The sequence below is a fragment of the Trachypithecus francoisi genome, unplaced genomic scaffold (genome assembly GCF_009764315.1).
Source record: "Trachypithecus francoisi isolate TF-2019V2 unplaced genomic scaffold, Tfra_2.0 Lachesis_group10, whole genome shotgun sequence".
Lineage (NCBI taxonomy): Eukaryota > Metazoa > Chordata > Mammalia > Primates > Cercopithecidae > Trachypithecus > Trachypithecus francoisi.
This window is the reverse complement of record NW_022681455.1, coordinates 115690041-115715111: the sequence shown is the minus strand read 5'-3', so window position 1 is coordinate 115715111 and position 25071 is coordinate 115690041. Positions and strand designations below refer to the sequence as shown.

The window sequence follows — 25071 nt, the reverse complement described above, 5'->3', positions numbered from 1 at the left end:
AGTGCAGTGGCCAGATCTCGGCTCACTGCAAGCTCCGCCTCCGGGTTTATGCCATTCTCCTGCCTCAGCCTCCCGAGTAGCTGGGACTACAGGCGCCGCCACCTCACCCGGCTAGTTTTTTTGTATTTTTAGTAGAGACGGGGTTTCACCGTGTTAGCCAGGATGGTCTCGATCTCCTGACCTCGTGATCCGCCCGTCTCGGCCTCCCAAAGTGCTGGGATTACAGGCTTGAGCCACTGCGCCCGGCCAAATCCCAAGTCTTTTCATTCATTCTTTCTTCTCCTGTGACTGGATATTTTCAAATAAAATGTCTTTGAGCTCAGATTCTTCCTTCTGCTTGATCCCTTCTGTTGTTGCTGCTCTCTATTGCATTTTTCATGTCATTAATTGTATTATTTAACTTCAGAATTTATTTTTATGATTTGTTAAGTTTCTAATGTTGGTCATTTTCTTGATTTAATCAAATTGTTTTTCTATTTTCTTAGATAAGGACATTTAATATGCTGAGCTTCCTTAAAATAATTATTTTGAATTGTCAGGCAGCTCATACGTCACCCAAATCTTCTAAATTTCTTTAGGGTCAATTACTGGTGTTTTTGTTCCTTTTTTAGAGGGTCATATTTCCCTGATTGTCCCTGATCTTTGTAGTGTGTTAATGTCTGGGCATTTGAAGAAATAGAGAATAAGTATTCCAGTCTGCCAACTGGCTTTGACTGGGAAAGTTCTTCACCAGTCAGCCTGTCCAGAGATTCTGAGGAGGCAATCTGGTGTGATCTGCAAGTGGGCTTGCTGCTGGAGTCCTCAGCCAGGCTGGCCTGGTACCTGCATCAGCAGATGGGCAGACCTGGTGCTTGGGTTTATAGAACTGGGCCTGAAGCTTGGATCTACTGGAGTGGACCTGTTGACTGGGTATATGGGGATAACCCTGGAACTTGGGTTCTTGAAGGTAAACCTGGGGCCTGTATCCTCTTGGGTTGGCCTGAAGCCTGGTTCCATGGGGGTTTACATGGTGCTGGGGCAGGCCCCAGGCTGTGTACAGTGTGCCAGGGTAGATCTGGGCAGGCCTTGGCACCATGTCAGCCCCTGTAGACTGAGGTGAGGCAGGCGCCAGCCTGGAGCCTAAGGCCAGGGGTGCTGACCTGGCTCGGGAATGGTCTAGGACCCAGGACAGGCCTGAAGCCTTGCATCTGCAGGCCTGGGGATGGCCTGGAACCCCAGACTGTGGTACCAGGCCTGAAGCTGGGCTGAGTCTGACCCACTGAGGTTGGTCTGGAGGTGAGGTGAGCAGACCAAGTCTGCTGTGCTGGCCTGGGGCTATGGGATTCAACCTTACGGTAGGGGGGGCCTGGAAATTCACTCTGTGGGAAGTGAGTGGCCTGGGGTCTAGGGCAACAGGGGCCTGCCCAGCACTGAGTTTTACCCAGGTGGAGCTGGTGCTAGGGATTGAGCCAAAGTCCAGTGTTCACTTCCTTCTCTTTCCCCTGTATGGGGGGGTATCTCTGTTCATACAGTGGTGCCTGGGGTTAGGGAAGAGGTAACAAAAATAATGTGACACTGTCCTTCCTGCCCTCTTCAATGCATCTTTTGTTTGTTTGTTTTTGAGACGGAGTCTTGCTCTGTTGCCCAGCCTGGAGTGCAGTGGCACAATCTTAGCTCACTGCAACCTCAGCCTCCCAGGTTCAAGCAATCCTCCTGCCTCAGCCTGTCTAGTAGCTGGGATTATAGGTATACACCACTATGCCTGGCTAATTTGTATAGTTTTAGTAGAGATGGGATTTTGCCATGTTGGCCAGGCTGGTCTCAAATTCCTGACCCCAGGTGATCCACCCACCTCAGCCTCCCAAAGTGTTGGGATTATAGGCGTGAGCCACCGTGCCTGGCCGCTTCCTTTATTTCTATACTATACTCAGGTGCTGTGATCTCTTACTTGGTTTCTTTAGCTCTTGTGAAGGTAATTTTGTGCATGGAAAGCTATTCAAACTGATATTGCTGCAGGGAGTCAAGTGCTGGAAAGTCCTATTCTGCCACCTTGCTGATATCACTCACTCCGATTTCCCTCCCTGAAGCTGTGACTCTTCACCTCATCAGCTTAAGTCTCATGGTTCATGTATTTCACACCAGTCAATCCAGGCTAAATCCAACTCTGCTGAATGTGGCTGGAACAAAACATACAACCTTGATAACTGATGTTAAACTCATGACCACTAACCTCAAGTGGGCCTTTAGTGTATCATACATTTCCTTAATTTTTTCACTTTTCCCTATCCCCCAAACCTCTCAAACAACCTCCACCATCCTCACTCTCAGCTAATTACCATGTTTTCAGTTTAACAGAGCAAATGCAAATCAGACAAGAACACTCACAAGCTCTCACATCTTCTGTGTCCACACTCTGCCTTCCTCCTGGTTGGTGCTCCAGCATCTGACCTCTTCACTGGCACCCTGGGTCCCGCTGTCTTCACCTGCTCACACTCTGCTCTGGTCCATTCTCCTCCTCCTTTCCTAGAGTGTCAATTTTTCTACTTGTCATTCCTGTGAGTGTATAAATTTATCCCAGAATTTCTAATATTTTAAAACACCCAAATCCTCAAAAGCCCCCATCTCTTCAGTTACCCATCCATTTCTCTGTATTGGGAGACAGTTCTCCATGGGTTTTTTCACGTTTCTGCCTATCTTACAAGTACAGATGGTGATGGCTCTTGTTATAGGCTGTTTTCAGGATGAATGAATAGCCTTAGATAGGTAATATGCTCTCCAGAGCAATGGTTTAGCATCCAGTGTGTCTTCCTTCCAGACAAAGGTTTGACAGATTTACTTCTAGACCACTGTTTAAGATTCAGGCTCCCTAAACTTGGAGCTCCTCTCCTGTAACTCCACCCAGCGAATGTGTATTCTAGGTCAATACAAGGTCTTCTGCCAGCATCCATGAAAACTGGTAGCTTGTTACCTTGCAAGTAGGACAAAATCTCAGACTTTTCAGTCCTTAACACTTTGCCCCTTATTCACAGTTCCTGTTTCCAATTTGATCTTGAATCCTCCTTGATTTACCCTGACCACTCCTTTGTAACTGTTCTTATCAAAATGACCTCACTGATGGTTTATCTCAGTATGTATCCAACTTCATAAAAATTATTAGTATTTGATATTGTGGCCACTCTTCTACTTCAAAATAGTTTTTCACTTGGCTTCAGATACCACCCTCTCCTGGTTTTCACCCTAACCCTGGTGGTTCCTTCTCAGTTTCCTTTGCCAGTTCCTGCCCAGCAAATACTGGGATGAGTGCTCGGGGCTCAGTCCTTGACATTCTTTATACTTTTTTCCTAGGTAATCTCATCTAGCTTTATGGCTTAAAATATTATCCCTGTGACAACTTCCAAATTTTTATTTCCTCTGAAATTGGGTTTCAGAGTCATCTTACCTCTAAACGCGTAAGAGGCATGAGACAAACAGCCGCCACTTGGAATGACCATAGGGGAAGAAGGGTCCTTCTGGGAAAGCCTCATTACAGTCGGACCAGCAAGGCTGAAACTGAGATGGGAGATTTGCTGGTTGTGCTGTTTGCCCTCCTAGTCCATCTTCCATCCTTCTACCCTGCTTTATCCCAGGAGGACAGCATCATCTGGGCTTCTGATCAGGTTCAGTCGAAGAGGCATCTTCAGGAGGAAGCAATAAAGAGCTGAGGCTCACCCCCCTATCCCCCCTCCCCCTGGCCCTCCCTTTCCTGACAGTTCTGTGTTTCTCACAGTAGCTGCATCTTTTTAGAGCTTTGACATCCACTTGAGAGACTCTCTTCCTTTTTATTCTGTATTTTTCCTATCTCTTACAGGAAAGAGACCTTCCAACATTTTTGGCTCTCACTGGGCTCTGCAACACCATTTCTTCCTTTTGTCCCTACGGAGACAACAGCTTCCTGGCACTGCTGGTCTCTGGATTCCTTACCGTCCGTTGTTTGTTCCCTTAATCCTTCTCTCATTTTCCAAGTTATCCTTTCATATGGGGCTAATTCAGTTTACTGCTAGAGCCCTCACTCATACAGCTGGTGAGGTCCACAGGTTAAAAATGGAAGGAATTCTGTTCACCAGGCCCATAAAATCATATACAAAGACACACATATATAAGGGTTTATCTTTATTTTATAAAAACTGCTACACACACACACACATACACTCTCTCTCTCCCCTCTTGCTTTCCTCATTTGACCGAGAGGAGTCTAGAGTTTGTCCCCATACATTCTTTTCAAGGAAATACCATTCAGCCATGGCATGTTTTTACCACAATTTATTCATCCATTCCCTTACTGATGGTCTTTTTTCTTTCAGTCCTTACCAAAAAATACAATATACATTGGTAAACATATAATCTTAAGTACTGGCACTTTGTTTTCCTTAGGGATAGGTTCCCAGGAGACTCCTAGGTTGAAGAGTATATTAATGTTAAAACAAAGTCACAATATTTTCCAAGGAGGCTGTTACAATTTACATTTCTAAAAGCAGCGTATGAAAATGTTTTCCCCTCCTTGGTGAGTAGGTAAGATAACTTAGACAAAAGCTTATTGGGCTACAGATGTTCTGGATAAATTTGTTCAGAAAGTCACTCAAATTCATATATAGTGACAGCACGTCAATGATATCCAAAAATATTTTTTAAAAGCCAGTTTTTGGTTGCCATTTATAATTTCCAATACATGATTTGTGATTGACAGGAAACGGCTGAACTTAAGAATCTGAAATCAAGGTCGGGCGCGGTGGCTCATGCCTGTAATCCCTGCACTTTGGGAGGCCAAGGCAGGCGGATCACGAGGTCAGGAGATCGAGACCATCCTGGCTAACATGGTGAAACCCTACCTCTACTTAAAAATACAAACAAATTAGCTGGGTGCAGTGGTGGGCGCCTGTAGTCCCAGCTACTCAGGAGGCTGAGGCAGGAGAATGGCGTGAACCCAGGAGTTGTAGCTTGCAATGAGCTGAGATAGGGCCACTGCACTCCAGCCTGGGTGAAAAAACGAGACTCCGTATCAAAAAGAAAAAAAAAAAAAATTTGAAATCAAGTCTATAAAAGCATATCTTTTGAGTTACACAAAAATTCTTAACATATGGAGAGACCACTGAAAAATCTGACTTTTATAAAAGTGTAAACATTTAAAGGAAAGGTAATAACTTTTAAGTCATATTCCAAAGGGAAATGTTTTAGGTTGGCAGTAGTGCAACTCAAGGAAGTAGACATGCCTCCTTTAAACAAAATATTGTAAAAAATCATTTCTAAAGGGGGTGTTATGCACATGAAACATTTAAAAAGCAATGAAACAGTTGACAGTTACTTAAAATAATTTTTCCTCTAAGGTCTCTGAAATGTAACATTTGTGAACTATAGAAGCATCCTACCATTTTTGCTAGACAATTCATGAAATATTAAGGGAAACAAGGAAAGACAAAAACAGGTAGTTTCTGTCTGTGTTACACAATATTTTGGTAATAGACATGCATTTGTATGCAAATATCCCACTGGAAAATAAGAGCATGATGAATGGGGATATTGTCTTTACATGGCAAACTCTTATTCTCTGGTGCATACTGAGTAGTACAACTCATGTCTGCCTCCTTCACGCTACAGATCAATTATTTCACATTTGCATATTTGTATAAATAGTGCTTCTAGAAAATCTTCAGCAAACCAGAAGCAGGGAAAATTTCAACACTGTCTTCTGTTTCGTAAGAGGCAGCTCAAAAACAATGTTCATACCAACTTATATATGCCAGCAAGCAGTAGGGAAAGACGTAGGTTCCATGCTACTTTAAATCTGTTACACATTTCATTTGGGATGCATACTGGATTGCAGAGATACTGAAAAACATATGTGATGTTTAGTATAGAAAATCTTGTTATGTCCTAATTATCACAGAGGACAAGAATTTCAAATTCCCAGTGATTATGCTAAGTTCACATGTGCAGATCTAAAACATACCACTTGTGTTTTGTGGCATATCCACATAAAACCACTAAATTCATAGGATACTGTTTTTATATCTTATGCTGCTGTCTAGAATACTCAATTCATTCAAGATTTTAAAAAGCTCATTGCAGTACAACTGGGTATGGCTATTTACAACTGTATATATTCTGATATGTATTCTTTAGCTGGGTATCACATGTAACTTCCAGTATAATGTTCTCATGGGATCCTATTTTTAATACATTTTGAGTTGAGAGATTGCATCTCAGTATGAATTCCCATGTTCCCTCAAAACTGTCACGAGGCTTCTCACGCGCTTGAAGAGTTCTGGCAGGAGTTTTCCACAGTACAACCTGGCTGGAGTTTCAGGGTTTATCCCCGACATGAACTCTCTGATGGACACTGAGTCGGGACTTCCTGCTAAAGGCCTTCCCACATTCAGAACACTCATATGGTTTCTCTCCTGTGTGGATTCGCAAGTGTAATCTAAGAGTTGACCTCTGGCTGAAAGTTTTGCCGCATTCAGTACATTCGTAGGGTTTCTCTCCTGTATGAGTTCTCATGTGGATAATGAGTTGTGAGTTCTGGATGAAGGATTTTCCACATTCACTGCACTCATACCGTTTCTCCCCCGTGTGAATCTTCTGATGTATGATAAGGTTTGACTTCTTGAAGAAGGTTTTTGCACATTCATTACACTCATAGGGTCGCTCTCCTGTATGAATTCTCTGGTGTGTGGTGAGTTCGAACTTTTGGGCAAACGTCTTTCCACATTCACTGCATTCATAGGGCTTCTTCTCCATGTGTGCTCTCTGGTGTACAATGAGGTTTGACTGGTGGGTGAAAGCTTTTCCACATTCCGGACACTCAAAGGGTTTCTCCCCAGTGTGAATTCTCTGATGTTTGATGAGGTTGGCCTTATGGGAGAAGGTTTTCTTACATACATTACATTCATATGGTTTTTCTCCAGTATGTATTCTCTTATGACTAATGAGGAGTGACTTAAAGGAGAAAGCCTTGTCACAGTAAGTACAAATGAAAGGTTGAACCAAGTTTTTTATTTTCTGATGTTTAAAAATGGCTGCTTTATGGCTGAGGGCTTTTCCATTTTTATTGTATTCAGAATATTCTACTCCAGCGTGGGTTTTCTCTTGCTTCAGGTAGAGAAGTGCTTTTCCAAATTCATTACACTCATCAGTCTGCTTTCCTGCATAGCTTCTATTACTATTAAGCAAGTCTGAATTATATTTCAAAGTTTTTTCATATAAGTCATATTTATAGGGTACTTGTCTTAAAGAAACAAAGTCTGTGTTCAGATTAAGTGCTTTTCCAAAGAGATCACCTCTTTCCTCAATTGGGGTTTGGTTCTTAAGAATTAAAAATTGCCTTGCCTGCTCATCTGGGTTTCTGTGGTCTCTCTCCATCTGGTCATCAGCCTTCCACACTTCTAGGATAGAGCACAATGAAAAGAACCTTGTCAACACCTCTGCTGTCATGTTACAGAATGCAAAGTCTTCACAAGTGTTCAATCACAAGGCTGACTCTTAGTTTGGGACCCAGTCTCCCAATATTAAAAAATTCCCAGCGCAAATGTTTCCTTTCAAACTTTGAAAGATAATAGCTTGTGGTTAAAAAAACAAAACAAAACCAAAATCAATACAAGTAGCAATGCCAGATGACTAAATGACCTTAAAGTGGGCAGAGAAGGTGAAATAAGACAGAAAACAGAACACATAATATGAGAAGGCTGGCAATTCCAAGGGATGGAGATTCAGTGTTCTTAAGGACACTGCAGTTAGCACAGAGACCGAGAATGGAAGTAGATGAGGGAATTAAGGGAAAATACCTACACAGATCTCGAGCAATAGTAGTATTTGCTAAACTCAGACTACTATGGTAGAACCAGCACCAGTCTGCATGGTTCCAACCTTTTTCTCTTCTGTTCATCTTTACCAAAATGATTTCCAGGCCGGGCACAGTGGCTCAAGCCTGTAATCCCAGCACTTTGGGAGGCCGAGACGGGCGGATCACGAGGTCAGGAGATCGAGACCATCCTGGCTAATACGGTGAAACCCTGTCTCTACTTAAAAAATACCAAAAACTAGCTGGGCGACGAGGCGGGCGCCTGTAGTCCCAGCTACTCGGGAGGCTGAGGCAGGAGAATGGCGTAAACCCGGGAGGCGGAGCTTGCAGTGAGCTGAGATCCGGCCACTGCACTCCAGCCTGGGTGGCAGAGCAAGACTCCGTCTCAAAAAAAAAAAAAAAATGATTTCCAGAAAGCAGCACTTCTAATTAGTAGGTTTGCAGTGGCAGCCATACAGCAGAGCTCCAAATCTCTAAAGTGACAATCTTGCAAGTGGTAAAATCCAGAAACTCATTCTCTAAGAAAAATACAACCCTTATAACAGGATCATTCACTGCTGCTGGTTTTATTGCTTTTTTTTCCTACTGAAGTTGTTGGGAGAGTGAACATGTTTTCACTATCATATCCTACTTTTCTTCCATTGCTATTTATTTTGAGATAGGGTCTCCCTCTGTTGCTTAGGCTGGAGTGCAGTGGCACAATCATAGCTCACTGCGCCTTGACCTCCTGGGCTCAAAGGATCCTCTCAACATGACAGGCATGAGCCACCGTGCCCAGCCTACTTTTAATGTGTTCAGAATCTTAAGGATCAAGTTACCCAGGTTCATTATTAAGAAGTCAAACAAACAGATACTGGCAAGGCTAAGATACACTGTTGGTGGGAATTTAAATTAGTTCAGCCACTGTGGAAACAGTCTGAAGATTTCTCAAATAATTCAAAACTACCTCTTCACCCAGCAATCCCATTAAAAATCATTTGGCCAGGCACAGTGGCTCATGCCTGTAATCCCAGCACTTTGGGAAACCAAGGCAGGAGGATCACTTGAGGTCAGTTCTTTGTTTTTTGAGATGGGGTCTCCCTCTGTTGCCCAGGCTGGAGTGCAATTGGTGTGATCTCCACTCACTGCAACTTCCGCCTCCCAAGTAGCTGGGATTACAGGCACACGCCACCATGCCCAGCTTATTTTATAGTTTTAGTAGAGATGGGGTTGCATGTTGTCAGTGCTTGTAGTGAACTGTCCTCAGGTGAACCTCCCCCTTCAGCCTTCCAAAATGCTAGGATTACAAGCAGGAGCCACCATGCCTGGCCTGAGGTCAGGATCCACAGTACTTGTTCTACAAAAGTAAAAATTAGCGGGGCCTGGTAGTATTTGTCTGTGGTCCCAGCTACTTGAGGCTGTTACTTGCGCCCAGGAGGTGGAGGCTACAGTGCGCCATGATATCACCATTGAACTCTAGCCTGGGTGACAGAATGAGACCTGTCCCAAAAAAAAAAGATTCTACCAAAAAGACACACGCCCGCTTGTAGGTTCATCACAGCACTGTGCACAACAGCACAGACGTGGAGTCAGCCTAGGGGCCCATTCATGGTGGACTGGAACAGAATGGTACATGTACAAGATGCAACACTACGCAGCCATAAAAAATGAAATCCTGTCCTTTTCAGCAACATGGAGGCTCGCAAATGGGAGCTTAGACACTGGGTACTCATGGACATAAAGATGGTAATAGTAGACGGGATGGCTGGTGAGAAACGGAGGCAAGGGTTGAAAAGCTACTGGGTACCATGCTTACGACCTAGGTGTCAGGATCAATCAAACCCAAACCTCAGCATCACATAATATACCCACGTACCCCTACATCTAAAAAGCTAAAATCAATTTAAAATTACCCAGCCACAACCTAGACCATCATCTTACATTATTACTGGTTATGTTACTGTGATCCTACTGCCATTTTTTCCAGGACAACACTGTCACTCTCACACTGAAAAATCTATCTTAAGGCCACCACACCGATTCCTATGAGCTAAAATACAAATGTTACCATTCTGCCAAAGCGAGAATGCTAACGAAAGAGCAACTAGTTACAACAAAAGTTTAAGACATATTAGGAAAATATCAGGGTTTAAGTGTGAAAGGCAAATAGCTAAGGTTAAACGGGAAAAAAAAGGTAAGCAGGGGGAGACGGCCATTTGGAGGTATGATTCAGAGACTTAAGGTACAGGTCATCTCTCCTCAGCTCTACTGAAGGTTTAGGGACTCAAAAACAGATTCCTGAAAAGTATTTCAAAGGTACTGAGCTGCTCATAATCCCCTGGATACTAATTGCACTGGCTTCTGTTTCTCCTTCTCCCTTTCTCCTGTCATATTCCCCTAAAACGTTCTGAATTGACAACTCTATGCTACCCAAAACTCTTCTTGTTGCTCCAACTTGAAAATTGCCTATGGCTTGACAGCAGTTTACTAACGAGACATAGCTCATAACTGCTCGAACTTCAGAAGCCTGGAAGGAAAGGAGAGATAGAGCTTTAAAGGCTGCAAGATCTCTCAGGTTTAACACCTGAAGACTTAGGCCAAAAACATTTAGTAATTCAGAAGCTCATTTCTGTTCACTGAGACAGGACATAAATACCTCTAGGCAAACGGTGAGCTGTACCTGAAAACCATCCTTACCCACTGAAAGTAAGTTGCTATAATTCTCCAGCATCACATCCATGTATAGGATCCTCTGAGAGGGGTCCAGTTGTTCCCATTCCTCCTGGGTAAAGTCCACAGTCACATCCGTGAATGAAACTGATCCCTAAAACGGCATATTGTTATTCGTCCTATGATCATTTGGTGATACAGAAAGAATAGATGAAAACTTTCTAAGTCATTCACCATGAAAATTTATATATTTACACCAATAATACATCTTGTTCACTGTCTTGTTCATATCTTCCAAAATATATTTTTATAGTTGAGATTTATTCAGATTCCCATTATCTCTGGCACTGTCATATTTGATAGGTGTCTCAGATTAATAAAACACTGTTGGCCAGGCACGGTGGCTCACACCTGTAATCCCAGCACTTTGGGAAGCGGGGGGCGGGGGGTGGATCACTTGAGGTCAGGAGTTCGAGATCAGCCTGGCCAACATGGTGAAATCCCGTCTCTACTAAAAGAAATTTAGCTGGGCGTGGTGGCGCATGCCTGTAGTCCCAGCTACATGGTGGGCAGAGGCAGAAGAACTGCTTAAACCCGGGAGGCAGAGACTGCAGTAAGCCAAGATTGTACCACTGTTTCTGTTCTCAAGATGTGTACTGTAAGACAAGCACATTAGATATTCACTGTTACCAGTGTGCTAACAAAGCTCACATAGGCATTATTTCTGTGATATTGATGTTAAAAGAGTTAAAAAACTTTGACTACTTAAAGGCAGAAAATGAACTTCCAACTATAAAGTATCAGGTACAAGTAAGGATCTCTGTCCCTCCATCCCCCTATTCAAGCCATAGAAACTGTACAAAAAATTTTTTAAAAATATATGGTTGAATGTAACAGGCCAGACACAGCTGAAATGATTAGTGAAAAAATGTCAGTAAATATCTAGACTGAAATGTAAAAGGTACATTAAGGAGCCTAAAAAGATACATGGGACGAGCTAAGAAGGTCTAATATACTTGCAGCGGGAGTCCCAAGAGGAGGGGCAAAATGCAGTCGAAACAATATTTGATGAGACAATAGCTGAGAATTTTCCAACACATCTCACACCAGGCTATAGTTTTAAAACCACCAACCCCAAGTACAATAAGTACAAAAAAAACACAAAAAACCCACTCAGAGTATAACAAAACTCATTTTAAAACCCCAGAGGCAGCCAGGCTCAGGCCTGTAATCCCAGCACTTTGGGAGGCCAAGGTGGGCGGGTCACAAGGTCAGGCATTCGGGACCAATGTGGTCAAGATGCTGAAACCCCGTTTCTACTAAAAATATAAAAATTAGCCAGGCGTGTTGGCGGGCGCCTGTAATCCCTGCTGCACTTGAGCCTGGGTGACAGAGCAAGACTGTCTCAGAAAAAACCCAGAGGAAAAAAAGAGGTATTGTCTTCAGAGGTACAAAACACCTGACAGCTGATTTCTCAACATAAACAACGGAAGTCAGAAGACAAATCTTCAAAGTGCTGAAAATATCTAGAATGAGTTGGTTGACAGAATTTTTCTATAAAGGGTCAAGTAACTATTCTAGATTTTTTTTTTTTCAGGCTACAAGTAGTCTCTGCTAAAACAAACCGACTTGGCCGTCATACCATAAAAAGAGGCACAGGCGGCCGGGTACGGTGGCTCACGCCTGTAATCCCTGCACTTTGGAAGGCCGAGGCAGGCGATCATGAAGTCAGGAGATCAAGGCCATCCAGGCTAACACGGTGAAACTCCGTTTCTACTAAAAATACAAAAAACTAGCTGGGCGTTGTGGCGGGTGCCTGTAGTCCCAGCTACTTGGGAGGCTGAGGCAGGAGAATGGCGTGAACCCGGGTGGTGGAGCTTGCAGTGAGCTGAGATCTCACCACTGCACTCCAGCCTGGGCGACAGAGCAAGACTCCATCTCAAAAAGAAAAAACAGGCACAGGCAACAACAAATAGGCATGGCTGTGTTCCAACAAGATTTATGGAGGCCGGGCGTGGTGGCTCATGCCTGTAAACCCAGCACTTTTGGAGGCCGAGGTGAGTGGATCACTTGAGGTCCGGAGTTGGAGACCAGCCTGACCAACATAGAGAAACCTCAACTCTACTAAAAATACAAAATTAGTCGGGCATAGTAGCTTATGACCGTAATCCCAGCTACTCGGGAAGCTGAGGCAGAAGAATGGCTTGAACCCGGGAGGTGGAGGCCATGGTGAGCTGAGATGGTGCCATTACACTCCATCCTGGGCAACAAGTGAAACTCCGCCTCAAAAAAAAAAAAAACAAAAAAAAAAAACTTGACTCATGGAAACCAAAATCTGAGTTTCATATCATTTTTGTTTCAAATCATTTTCACAGCACAAATTAAAAACCATTCTTGGCCAGGTGCAGTGGCTCATGCCTGTAATCCCAGCACTTCGGGAGGCCGAGGCAGGCAGATCAGGAGGTCAGGAGTTAGAGACCATCCTGGCTAACAAGGTGAAACCTGTTACTACTAAAAATACAAAAAATTAGCCAGGAGTGGTGGTGGGCACCTGTAGTCCCGGCTACTTGGGAGGCTGAGGCAGGAGAATGATATGAACCCGGGAGGCGGAGCTTGCAGTGAGCAGAGATTGTGTCACTGCACTCCAGGCTGGGTGACAGAGCAAGACTCCGTCTCAAAAAATTTAAAAAAACATTCTTAGCTTGTGGGTCATACAAAAACAAGGCAGCAGCCCATTTGGACAACTGGTCAGAGTTTGACACCCACTGATGTAGAGTCTAGAATGATGACTAGTACACAATAGATGTCAAGTATTAGGCATTATTACTACTATTAAAAGATGTAATAGGCCTGGCAAGAATCAGTTGAATGTGCAAAAAAAGCAACAGCAAACCAGTAAAACATATTAAAAGTATGCAAATACGAAATGGGGAACGAAATATTAAAGTAATTTTCGCATGTCATCAACTTAGACATTGGGGCAGGAAGAAGTACCATGTTTGGAAGAAAAATTCTGATTAACTTTTGTTTAAAATAGGTAAGTACTGAAAAAGTAACGTAAACCTTTAAAGGGTGGAAATATGACAAGCAGAAGGAAAAGCAGATAAAATCAGTAATCAAAATAAAATGGGATAAATGTCTGCTAAAAGACTAAGACCTTCAGGGTTTAAAAACCTATATATAATTTTTACAAGAGGCAAACTTTAAAAACACCACAAACTTCAATGATCTAGCTAAAATATAAACAAAGTAACAAAGCCTAAAAACAAAAGGCACTGAAAGCTGTCAAAGGAACATCAATAATTAAAATTCCAAAAAATGCACATAACATGACCCAAAATTCTATATAATCCTGTGCATGCATATAAAAGTGACTTAACAAAGGGCATGGGTACACCCACACAAAACATACTGGTTATCTCTAAGATGGAAAGACTGACTTTAATGGTCAAAATGTTAGGGTTGAGTTGAGGTGACATGAACAGTGCTGCTGCTGTGGTTCATGCCTGTAATCCCAGCACTTTGGGAGGATGAGGCAGGAGGACTGCTTGAGCCCAGGAGTTTGAGACCACCCTGGACAACATGGCGACACCCTGTCTCCACAACAACAAAACACCTAGCTGGACGTGGTGGTGAACACCTGTAGTCCCAGCTACACGGGAGGTTCAGGTAGGAGGACAGCTTGGGCCTGGGAAGTCAAGGCTGCAGTGAGCCGTGATCATGCCACTGCACTTCAGCCCTGGAGACACAGCAAGACCCTGTCTCCAAAAAAAAAAAAAAAAGGCTAGGTGCAGTGGACACACCTGTAATTCCAGCACTTTGGGAGGCCAAGGCAGGTGGATCACCTGAGGTCAGGAGTTTGAGACCAGCCTGGTCAATATGGTGAAACCCAGTCTCTACTAAAAATACAAAAATTAGCCAGGCATAGTGGTGGGCACCTGTAGTCTCAGCTACTCAGGAGGCTGAGGCAGGAGAACTGCTTGAACCCGGAAGGCAAAGGTTGCAGTGAGCGAGATCATGCCACTATACTACTACACTCCAGCCTGGGCAACACAGCAAGACTCTACCTAAAAAAAAAAAAACCAGCATGCTGGGGAGGGCAGATCCTCATATGATAGAGACAGTAAGGGACAAAATTAATGTATGAATTTTGTAATATAAAAAACATTGGCCGGGAGCGATGGCTCATGCCTGTAATCCCAACACTTTAGGAGGCCAAGGAAGGCGCATCATGAGGACAGGAGTTCAAGACCAGTCTGGCCAACATGGTGAAACCCCGTCTCTATTAAAAATACAAAAATTAGCCAGGCATGGGGCGGGTGCCTGTAATCCCAGCTACTCGGGAGGCTGAGGCAGAAAAATCGCTTGAACCCAGGAGGCGGAGGTTGCAGTGAGCCAAGATCATGCCACTGCACTCCAGCCTGGACGACAGAGCGAGACTGTCTCAAAAAAAAAAAAAAACCAAACAAAAAAATTACATTTTAACACATTTAAAATGTAATACAATACAAGTAATATAAATTTTAAAACCCATCGATATAAAAGAATGAAACCATATCCTTTGCAGCAACATGGATACAGATGGAGGACATTATCCCAAGTGAATTAACATAAACAGAAATCCAAACGGTGCATATCCTCACTTATTTTTTATTTTTTATTTTTTTTGAGATGGAGTCTGGCTCTGCCGCCCAGGCTGGAGTGCAGTGGCCAGCTCTCAGCTCACTGCAAGCTCCGCCTCCCGGGTTCACGCCATTCTCCTGTCTCAGCCTCCCGAGTAGCTGGGATTACAGGCGCCCGCCTCGTCGCCCGGCTAGTTTTTTTTTTTTGTATTTTTTAGTAGAGACGGGGTTTCACCGTATTAGCCAGGATGGTCTCGATCTCCCGACCTCATGATCCGCCCGTCTCGGCCTCCCAAAGTGCTGGGATTACAGGCTTCAGCCACCGCGCCCGGCCTATCCTCACTTATAAGTGGGAGCTAAACTCTGGGTACTCATGGACATAAAGATGGTAACAACAGACACTGGGGTCTACTGGTAGGGAAGGGAGGGGGGCAAGGCAAAAACTACTGGGTACTGTCCTCACTACTCGGTGACAGGATCAATCATACCCCAAACATCAGCATCGTGAAAAATATCTATGTAACAAAATCTGCACATGTACCCCCAAATCTGAAATAAGTTGAAATTATATTTTAAAAAAACTTCAACATACACAATACATGGAAACATGTCAAAATGTTAAGCACTGACTAGATAGCAAAATAGGCGGATAATTAAGTTGACCTACACTTGGGCCGGATGCAGTGGCTCATGCCTGTAATCCTAGCACTTTGGAGCCAAGGCAGGTGGATCACTTAAGGTCAGGAGTTCAAGACCAACCTGGGCAACAGGGCAAGACCCCCATCTCTAAAAAAAAAATACAAAAACTTAGCCAGGCCTGATGGTGCGCACCTGTAGTCCCAGCTACATAGGGGGCTGAGGTGGGAGGATTGCTTAAGCCAAGGAGTTCCAGGCTGCAGTGAGCTGAGATTACACCACCACACTCCAGCCTGGGTGACAAAGTGAGACCCTGTCTCAAAAGTTGAACCATACTGAAGTTACTTTCAACTGTTTTAATACATAAAAATATTTTGGCTGGGCGCTGTGGCTCACGCCTGTAATCCCAGCATTTTGAGAGGCCGAGGCAGGCGGATCACATGAGGTCAAGAGTTTGAGACCAGCCTGGCCAACATGGGGAAACCCCATCTCTACTAAAAATACAAAAATTAGCCGGGCGCAGTAGCGGGCGCTTGTAATCCCAACTACTTGGGAGGCTGAGGCAGGGGAATCGCTTGAACCCGGGAGGCAGAGGTTGCAGTGAGCCGAGATTGTGTCACTGCATTCCAACCTGGGCGATAGAGTGAGACTCCGTCTCAGAAAAAAAAAATGTATATATATACACACATATACACAATAATTTTTTTCATAAAACTACTATGCTGGCCAGGCGCGGTGGCTCAAGCCTGTAATCCCAGCACTTTGGGAGGCCGAGACGGGCGGATCATGAGGTCAGGAGATCGAGACCATCCTGGCTAACACGGTGAAACCTTGTCTCTACTAAAAATACAAAAACTAGCTGGGCGAGGTGGCGGGCGCCTGTAGTCCCAGCTCCTCGGGAGGCTGAGGCAGGAGAATGGCATAAATCCGGGAGGCGGAGCTTGCAGTGAGCTGAGATCCAGCCACTGCACTCCAGCCCGGGCGACAGAGCGAGACTCCGCCTCAAAAAAAAAAAAAAAAAAAAAAACTACTATGCTTTATTTTTATTTCTGTGAAATAAATCTTATAATCTACCACACAAAACAAAAGAAAAAAATTCCTAAGGAAATGTCAGAACACTGGCTGCAAAGAGAAAAGCCTGTGAGTTTCAGGAGAGAACAGGTTACAAGTAAGGAGACTGAAAGCCTTCAGACCTCTTGACTACGCCAGAAAGCAGTATTTTCAAAATTATCAGAGAGGCAAAACATAAAAACTGGACAAAATAAAATAATTACTTGCAAGCACAGGAGAGCAATCACTGTGGGGCTACAATTACCAAAAGGCATATATGAGGAGAGCCACGCATTTACAATGATGCTGAACCATGGCACAGAAAAACAAAGCCCAAGCAGAAGTGAGTGTTGTTGGCCGGGTGCGGTGGCTCATGCCTGTAATCCCAGCACTTTGAGAGGCCGAGGCAAGGAGATCACTTGCGGCCAGGAGTTCGAGATCAGACTGGCCAACATGGAGAAACCCTGTCTCTACTAAAAATACAAAAATTAGCCAGGTGTGGTAGCACGTGCCTGTAGTCCCAGCTACTCAGGAGGCTGAGGCAGGAGAATCGCTTGAATCCAGAAGATGGAGGTGGCAGTGAGCCAAGATCATGCCACTGCACCCCAGCCTGGGTGACAGAGCGAGACTCCATCTCAAAAATTAATTAAATAAATTTAAAAAAAAAACAAAACTGGTGTTTGGGTCTGTAAAGCAACTAGGATCTAGGGGCAGTGCTATGGTTTGAGTATTTTTGTCCCCTCTAAAAATTCATGTTGAAACTTAATCCCCTGGGCCGGGCGCGGTGGCTCAAGCCTGTAATCCCAGCACTTTGGGAGGCCGAGACGGGCGGATCACGAGGTCAGGAGATCGAGACCATCCTGGCTAACACGGTGAAACCCGGTCTCTACTAAAAATACAAAAAAAAAAACTAGCTGGGCGAGGTGGCGGGCGCCTGTAGTCCCAGCTACTCGGGAGGCTGAGGCAGGAGAATGGCGTAAACCCGGGAGGCGGAGCTTGCAGTGAGCTGAGATCCGGCCACTGCACTCCAGTCCGGGAGACAGAGCGAGACTCCGCCTCAAAAAAAAAAAAAAAAAAAAAAAAAAAAAAAAAAAAAAAAAAAAGAAACTTAATCCCCAATTAAGTATTGGGAGGTGTGGCCTTTGGGAGGTGACTGGGTCATGGAGGCTCCTCCCCTTGGGAATGGGGTCAGGTGCCCTTCTAAAGGGCTTGATGAAAGGAGTTCATCTCCTTTTTTGCCCTTTTGCTTTCTGCCATGCAAAGACACAGCACTCCTGCCCTCTGAAGGATGCAGCATTTAAAGTGCCATCTTGGAAAAAGAGACCAGGCCTTCACTGGCACCTTGATCTTGGACTCTCAGCTTCTAGAACTGTGAGAAAATAAATGTCTTTTTTTTTTTTTTTTGAGACAAAATCTCGCTTTGTCACCCAATCTGGAGTGCAGTGGCGTGATCTCAGCTTACTATAGCCTCCACCTTCCAGGTTCAAGTGATTCTCGTGCCTCAGTCACCCAAGTAGCTGGGGTTACAGGCAAGTGCCACCACACTTGGCTAATTTTTGTATTTTTAGTACAGATGGGGTTTTGCCATGTTGGCCAGACTGGTCTCAAACTACTGCCCTCAAATGATCCACCCACCTTGGCCTCTCAAAGTGCTGAGATTACAGGCATGAGCCACCTTGTCCAGCCGAGAAAATAAATTTCTGTTCTTTATAAATTACCTGGTCTCGGGTATTCTGCCATGGCAGCAAAAAATGGATTAAGACACAGGGTGATGGAGCTAAGAAAGCCATAGAGAAGAAGCCTTAACATTCTGCATAAAGATTCACCTCACATCTTTGCCTAGTTCCTAATATGTGTAGGTAGAAGACAGGCCTCTAAGAGAACTAGTGGCAATGACTGGCAGACTGAGAGCTGAGTAGAGATTTCAGAGGTTGCATAGTGCTGAGGAGCTAGGACAGTCTGAATCCAGCAAGATAGAGATACTGGCAAACAGTTGAGATGCCAGGAAAGCCATGCCCTAGAAGGATGGACCATACCCTAGGAGAAAGGAGTATGACCAAACCGACAGACCCACACCTACAAATCTGAAAACATGCCCCAACGGGATCAGAATCATCTGCCAATAATTTAGCTATCTGGCAGACAAACCCTAACATGTTTTAGAAGAAGCTATGTATCATTCAGCATATCCAGCGTACAAACAAACCTGCTAGACACGTGACAAAGCAAAACCAGGGCCAGGCGTCGTGGTTCATGGCTGTAATCCCAGCACTTTGGGAGGCTGAGACACGTGGACTGCTTGAGCCCAGGAGTTTGAGACCAGCTTGGGCAACATACCAAAACCCCATCTACAAAAAGTACAAAAATGAGCTGGGCATAGTGGCACATGTCTGTGGACCCAGCTCCTCAAGAGGCTGGGGTGGGAGGGTTGCTTGAGCTCAGGAGGTCATGGCTACAGTGAACTGTGAGCGTGTCACTGTACTCCAGCCTGATGGTAACCAAGACCCTGTTAAAAAAGAAAAAGAAAAAAAGAAAAAGCAAGCAAGCAAACAAAAACAATGAGGCCAGGCATGTGGTGCATACCTGAAATCCCAGCAGGTTGGAGGGCTAAGGTGGGTAGATTGCTTGAGCCCAGGAGTTCAAGACCTGCCTGGACAACACAGAAAAATTCCATGTTTACAAAAAATACAAAACTTAGCTGGGCATGATGGCATATGCCTGTAGTCCCAGCTATTAAGGAGGCCGAGGTGGGAGGATCACTTGAGCCCGGGAGGCAGAGGTTGCAGTGAATGGAAATCAAGACACTGCACTCCAGCCTGGGCAAGCCCCTAGAGCAAGACCCTGTCTCAAAAAAAAAAAAAAAAAGACAAGACAAAAACAAGAGATAAACAACTCAAAAGAGGCAGATGTAGAGAGTACCTATATATTAGTTAACCCATAAACACTTCAGACGACCTGTAAAGTACTATGCAAAATACTATAGAGGTGGTCAGTAAAGATTATAAGCTGTAATCTCTACAGCAACCACTTAAGATAAAAGGGAAAATAGGAACACACAGGACAACTAAAAATAAATAGCAAAATGACAGACTTAAACTCATCTAGGCCTGTAAAAAAAAAAATCACAAATAAAATAATAAATCAATTAAAAGACAGAAATAGACCAGGCATGGTGGCTCACACCTATAATTCCACCACTTTGGGAGGCAAGATCTCAACACTACAAAAAAATTAAAAAATAAAAACTAACTGGCACAGGCCTGTAGTCCCAGCTACTCAGGAGGCTGACGTGGGGGAACTGCTTGAGCTCAGGAGGTTGAGGCTTCAATGAGCCAAGATTACACCACTTCACTCCAGCACTGCAGCTGGGTGAGAAAGAGAGATCCTTTCTCAAAAAAAAAAAAAAAAAAAAAAAAAAGACAGAAACAGGCTGCATCAAGGAAGTTGAGGCTGCTGTGAGCTGTGTTCATGCCACTAAATTCCAGCCTGGGCAACAGAGGAAGACCCTGTCTCAAGAAAAGGAAAAAGAAACAGGTTGGATCAAAACCATGACCAAACTACATGCTATTTAGGGGAAATATACTATAAATACATGAACATAAATAGGTTGAAGCAAAAATAAAATATATACCATAACACTAATCATTAAAAAAGTAGGTATGGGCCAGGCACAGTGGTTCACATTTGTAATCCCAGCACTTTGGGAGGCTGAGGTAGGCAGATCCCGTGAGCCTAGGGGTTTGAGATCAGCCTGGGCAACCTGGCAAGATCCCATTTCTACCAAAAAGAAAAATACAAAAATTCCCTGGGCATAGTGGTACGCGCCTGTAGTTCCAACTACTGGAAGGATCACTTGAGCCCAGGAGTTTAGGGCTGCAGTGAGTCAACATTAAGCCACTTCACTCTAGCCTGGGTAACAGAGCCAGATCTGGTCCTAAAAAAAAAAAAGACGTAGGTATGGCTTTATTTATATCAGAAAAGGAGTATTATCAGGGTTAAAGAAGGGCATTCCAAAATGATAAAAGGATAAATCCATCAGGAAGACAGAATCATATGTGTGCACACATCCATAACCATATATGCAACGACTAACATAGCTTCAAATTATATCAACCAAAAACTGACAGAACTAAAGAGATGAATGGGCAAATCCACATTCATACCTACCTATCAATCAAATACCAGAACAGCATAAGGGCCAGGCGCAGTGGCTCTCACCTGTAATCCCAGCATTTTGGGATGCTGAGGAGGGCATATCACTTGAGGCCAGGAGTTCAAGACCAGCTTGGCCAACAGGGCGAAATCCCATCTCTACCAAAAATACAAAAATTAACCAGGTGTGGTGGCACACACCTGTAATCCCAGCTACTCAGGAGGCTGAGGCAGGGGAGAATCGCTTGAACCCGGTGGCAGAGGTTGCAGTGAGCCGAGATCGTGCCACTGCACTCCAGCCTGGAAGACAGAGTGAGACTGTCTCAGAAAAAAAAAAAAAAAAAAAAAAGACATTTTTAGAAATTCATCCTAAAAACTGTGCCTCTCACAAACCCTTTCTCAAGAAGCTACTGAAGCATGTACTTCAATAAAACAACAGTAATCCAAAAAAGAGAGGCGGCAGACAAAAGATCACCACGAGAGAGCAGAAGGAAATCCCTAGGAAGAGTGGGAAGGAGACGGCGGAATGGGAGATGGCGGAAGAGCGCTGATTCTCTACTATCACCACATTGCTTGCAGTATAGATTGGAATACAGTGATTTGAAAGCTGGCATTCTGAGGGTTGTCATCAACAAGATACCTGCAGCCACTGTACCAACTTCTTATTAACCTGACAGCAGAATGCCTGGGTAAGCCTGGCCCAGATTCTTATCTGTACTTGGTTTGGCTTATCGTGAACATGTTCTGATGACATCTGTCTTTCCCCTCCACACCAGACTGCCTTGGATCAGATGAGAACACTCATTTCATGTCACAGAAGTGTTCTGCTTTAACCTACTCCTGCGAGGTGGCTAGTCACCAGTGAACCAAGATGCAGAAAATGCACAGCATCCCACTCCCTCTAATTATATTCCCACCAAAACTTCAATACCTAGTCTACACTCTGACCCAGTCACATGGCCCAACTGTGTTGAGCCCTCTGCTTCTCACGATCTTGCCAATGACTTCCCCAAACAGGAAAGTCAAAGCCAGGCTATACCTGGAAATTCAACTCAGCTTATCTTCTCCTGGGAGCCTTTGTCCAACAGTAGCAAAATTTCTTTCTTTCTTTCTTTCTTTTTTTTCCTCTGAGACAGAGTCTCACTCTGCTGCCCAGGCTGGAGTGCAGTAGCATGATCTCAGCTCACTGCAACCTCTCCATCCTGGGTTCAAGTGATTCTCCTGCTTTAGCCTCCGGAGTAGCTGGGATCACATGCGCATGCTACCACGTCCAGCTAATTTATTTTTGTATTTTTAGTGAAGACAGGGTTTCACCATGTTGGCCAGGCTGGTCTCGATCTCCTGACCTCAAGTGATCCACCAATCTTGACCTCCCAAAGTGCTAGGATTACAGGCATGAGCCACCATGCCTGGCTCCAACAGTAGCCAAATTTGTAGACACAGCTGCTTTGCACTGCTAAATTTGCTTGGTGTTGCCACATTGCTCCCAGTAAAGCTGTATCATTCTATACTACCTCCAGCAATACATGAGCACTTTCATTTCTTCTTAGCTAACACTAGCTGGTGTAATTTAAAAATAAATGATAATCTAAGTCTTGGCAAAGGGCCCATGGGTGCATCTTTTAGATCTCACATGTCTGAAAGGAAAAAAAAAACCTCCACCAATCAGACAAAAGATTATGCAAACAAACCAAGGCAATATTAATTCCAGTTATAGTTTATTAACTAAATTTTATATTAAGACTATATATAAGTGATTAATTCCAGTTACAGGTTATCAACTGAATATTAGATTAAGAATATATCTAAGTGGCGTTGGCCAGGCGCGGTAGCTCAAGCCTGTAATCCCAGCACTATGGGAGGCCGAGACGGGCGGATCTACAAGGTCAGGAGATCGAGACCATCCTGGCTAACACGGTGAAACCCCATCTCTACTAAAAATAACAAAAAACTAGCCAGGCGAGGTGGCGGGCGCCTGTAGTCTCAGCTACTTGGGAGGCTGAGGCAGGAGAATGGCGTAAATCTGGGAGGCGGAGCTTGCAGTGAGCTGAGATCTGGCCACTGCATCCCAGCCTGGGTGACAAAGCAAGACTCCGTCTCAAAAAAAAAAAAAAAAAAAAAGAATATATCTAAGTGGCAAAGTCTCTAAGGAAAGCAAGGGAACTATTAAGAAAAATATCAAGATAGTGGCTACCTACTAGGTGGATTCAATCAGAAAATTTCTCATAAGAACAGATGATGTTCTATTTCTTAACTTGGGTGCATACATGGGCACCCATTTTATTATTATTCTTTAATGGATATATATTTGTTATACATGTTGTTATAACACATAAAAAGTGTTATGTTTTAATACACTATTCTGTGTATGTGTTACACAATTGAAGATTAGGGAAAAAAAAGAATGAGTAAACTCCCTTTTTTTTTTTGAGACGGAGTCTGGCTCTGTCACCCAGGCTGGAGCGCAGTGGCTGGATCTCAGCTCACTGCAAGCTCCGCTTCCCAGGTTCACGCCATTCTCCTGCCTCAGCCTCCCGAGTAGCTGGGACTACAGGCACCCGCCACCTCGCCCGGCTAGTTTTTTGTATTTTTAGTAGAGACCGGGTTTCACCATGTTAGCCAGGATGGTCTCGATCTCCTGACCTCGTGATCCACCCGTCTCGGCCTCCCAAAGTGCTGGGATTACAGGCTTGAGCCACCGCGCCTGGCCAAGAATGAGTAAACTCTCTATGCTCTGATATGGAAATACTTCAAAGATATGTTACTGAGTGATTTAAAAAACACAGAATTGGGCTAGGCACGGTGGCTCACACCTGTAATGCCAGCACTTCGGGAGACTGAGGTGGACATGGATTGCTTGAGCTCAGGAGTTCTAGACAAGCCTGAGCTACAGGGCGAAACTCCATCTCTACAAAAAAATACAAAAAGTTAGCTGAGCATGGCGGCATGTGCCTGTAGTTCCAGCTACTTGCAGGGGTTTAGGTGGGAGGAGTGCTTGAGTCCAGGAAGTCGAGGCTGCAATGAGCCATGTTCACACCACTGCACTCCTGTTTAGGTGACAGAGCGAGACCCTGTCTCAAAAACAAAACAAAATCAAATCACATAATTAAGAGATTGAAACACAAACCATAACCAGGTGCAGTGGCTCACGCCTGTAATCCCAGCACTTTGGGAGGCCAAGGCGGGTGGATCACTTGAGCCCAGGAGTTCGAAACCAGCCTGACCAACATGGTAAAACCCCATCTCTCCTAAAAATACAAAAATTAGCCAGGCATGGTGGTGCGCACCTGTAATCCCAGCTACTGCGGAAGCAGGAGAATCACTTGAACCCAAGAAGTGGAGGTTGCACTGAGCCAAGATCACGCCACTACACTCCAGCCTGTGTGACAGAGCAAGACTCCATCTCAAAAAAAAAAAAAAAATTAAATAAAATAAATACATACACAAATAAAATGGCTAAAATCCAGAACACTGACAACAAAAAATGCTGGTGAGGATGTGGAGCCACAGAAACTCTCATTCATTGCTGTTGGGAATGGAAAACGGTACAGCCACACGGGAGTTTCAGAGTTTCTTACAAAATTAATTATATTCTTAGTATATGATCCAGGGGCCTTAGTATTTATCCAAATGAGTTGAAAACATGCCCCCCAAAAACCTGCACACAGATGTTTACAACAGCTTTATTTATAATTGCCAAAACCTGGAAGCCACTAAGTTTATGTGTTCCTTCAATATGTGAATGGATAAATAAACCATGGTACATCACAACAAGACATATTTGGTACTAAGAAGACATGAGCTATCAAGCCAAGAAGAGACTTGGGAGGAATCTTCTCTCTCTTTTTTTTTTTTTCTTTTGAGACAGAGTCTCACTCTGTCACCCAGGCTGGAGTGCAGTGGCACAATCTTGGCTCACTGCGAGCTCCGCCTCCTGGGTTCACCCATTCTCCTGCCTCAGCCTCCCGCGTAGCTGGGACTGCAGGCGCCTGCCACCACTCCTGGCTAATGTTTTGTATTTTTTTTAGTAGAGATGGGGTTTCATGGTGTTAGCTAGGATGGTCTCGATCTTGGAGGAACCTTAAACGCATATTTCTAAGTGAAGGAAACCAATCTGAAAAGGCTACCTACTGCATGAATCCAACTACA

General features: G+C 44.2%; 1 protein-coding gene across 8 annotated transcripts in view; it reads right to left on the bottom strand.

Annotated features, from left to right (window-relative positions):
- Window positions 1–25071, bottom strand: part of ZFP1 (ZFP1 zinc finger protein) — a 44306-nt gene that overhangs the window by 13045 nt on the left and 6190 nt on the right. For 2 of the 8 annotated variants that reach the window (XM_033219028.1, XM_033219029.1), the window contains exons 3-4: window positions 10490–10616; window positions 4962–7397 (exon numbers count right to left, since the gene is read on the bottom strand). In XM_033219028.1, coding sequence (XP_033074919.1) covers window positions 6316–7397; window positions 10490–10616 — 1209 coding nt within the window. In that variant the 3' untranslated portion in view covers window positions 4962–6315. Of the gene's footprint in view, window positions 1–2364; window positions 2503–4960; window positions 7398–10472; window positions 10617–25071 lie in introns of those variants that run through there. The other 6 variants (XM_033219034.1, XM_033219035.1, XM_033219033.1 and 3 more) reach the window with 5 other exon arrangements.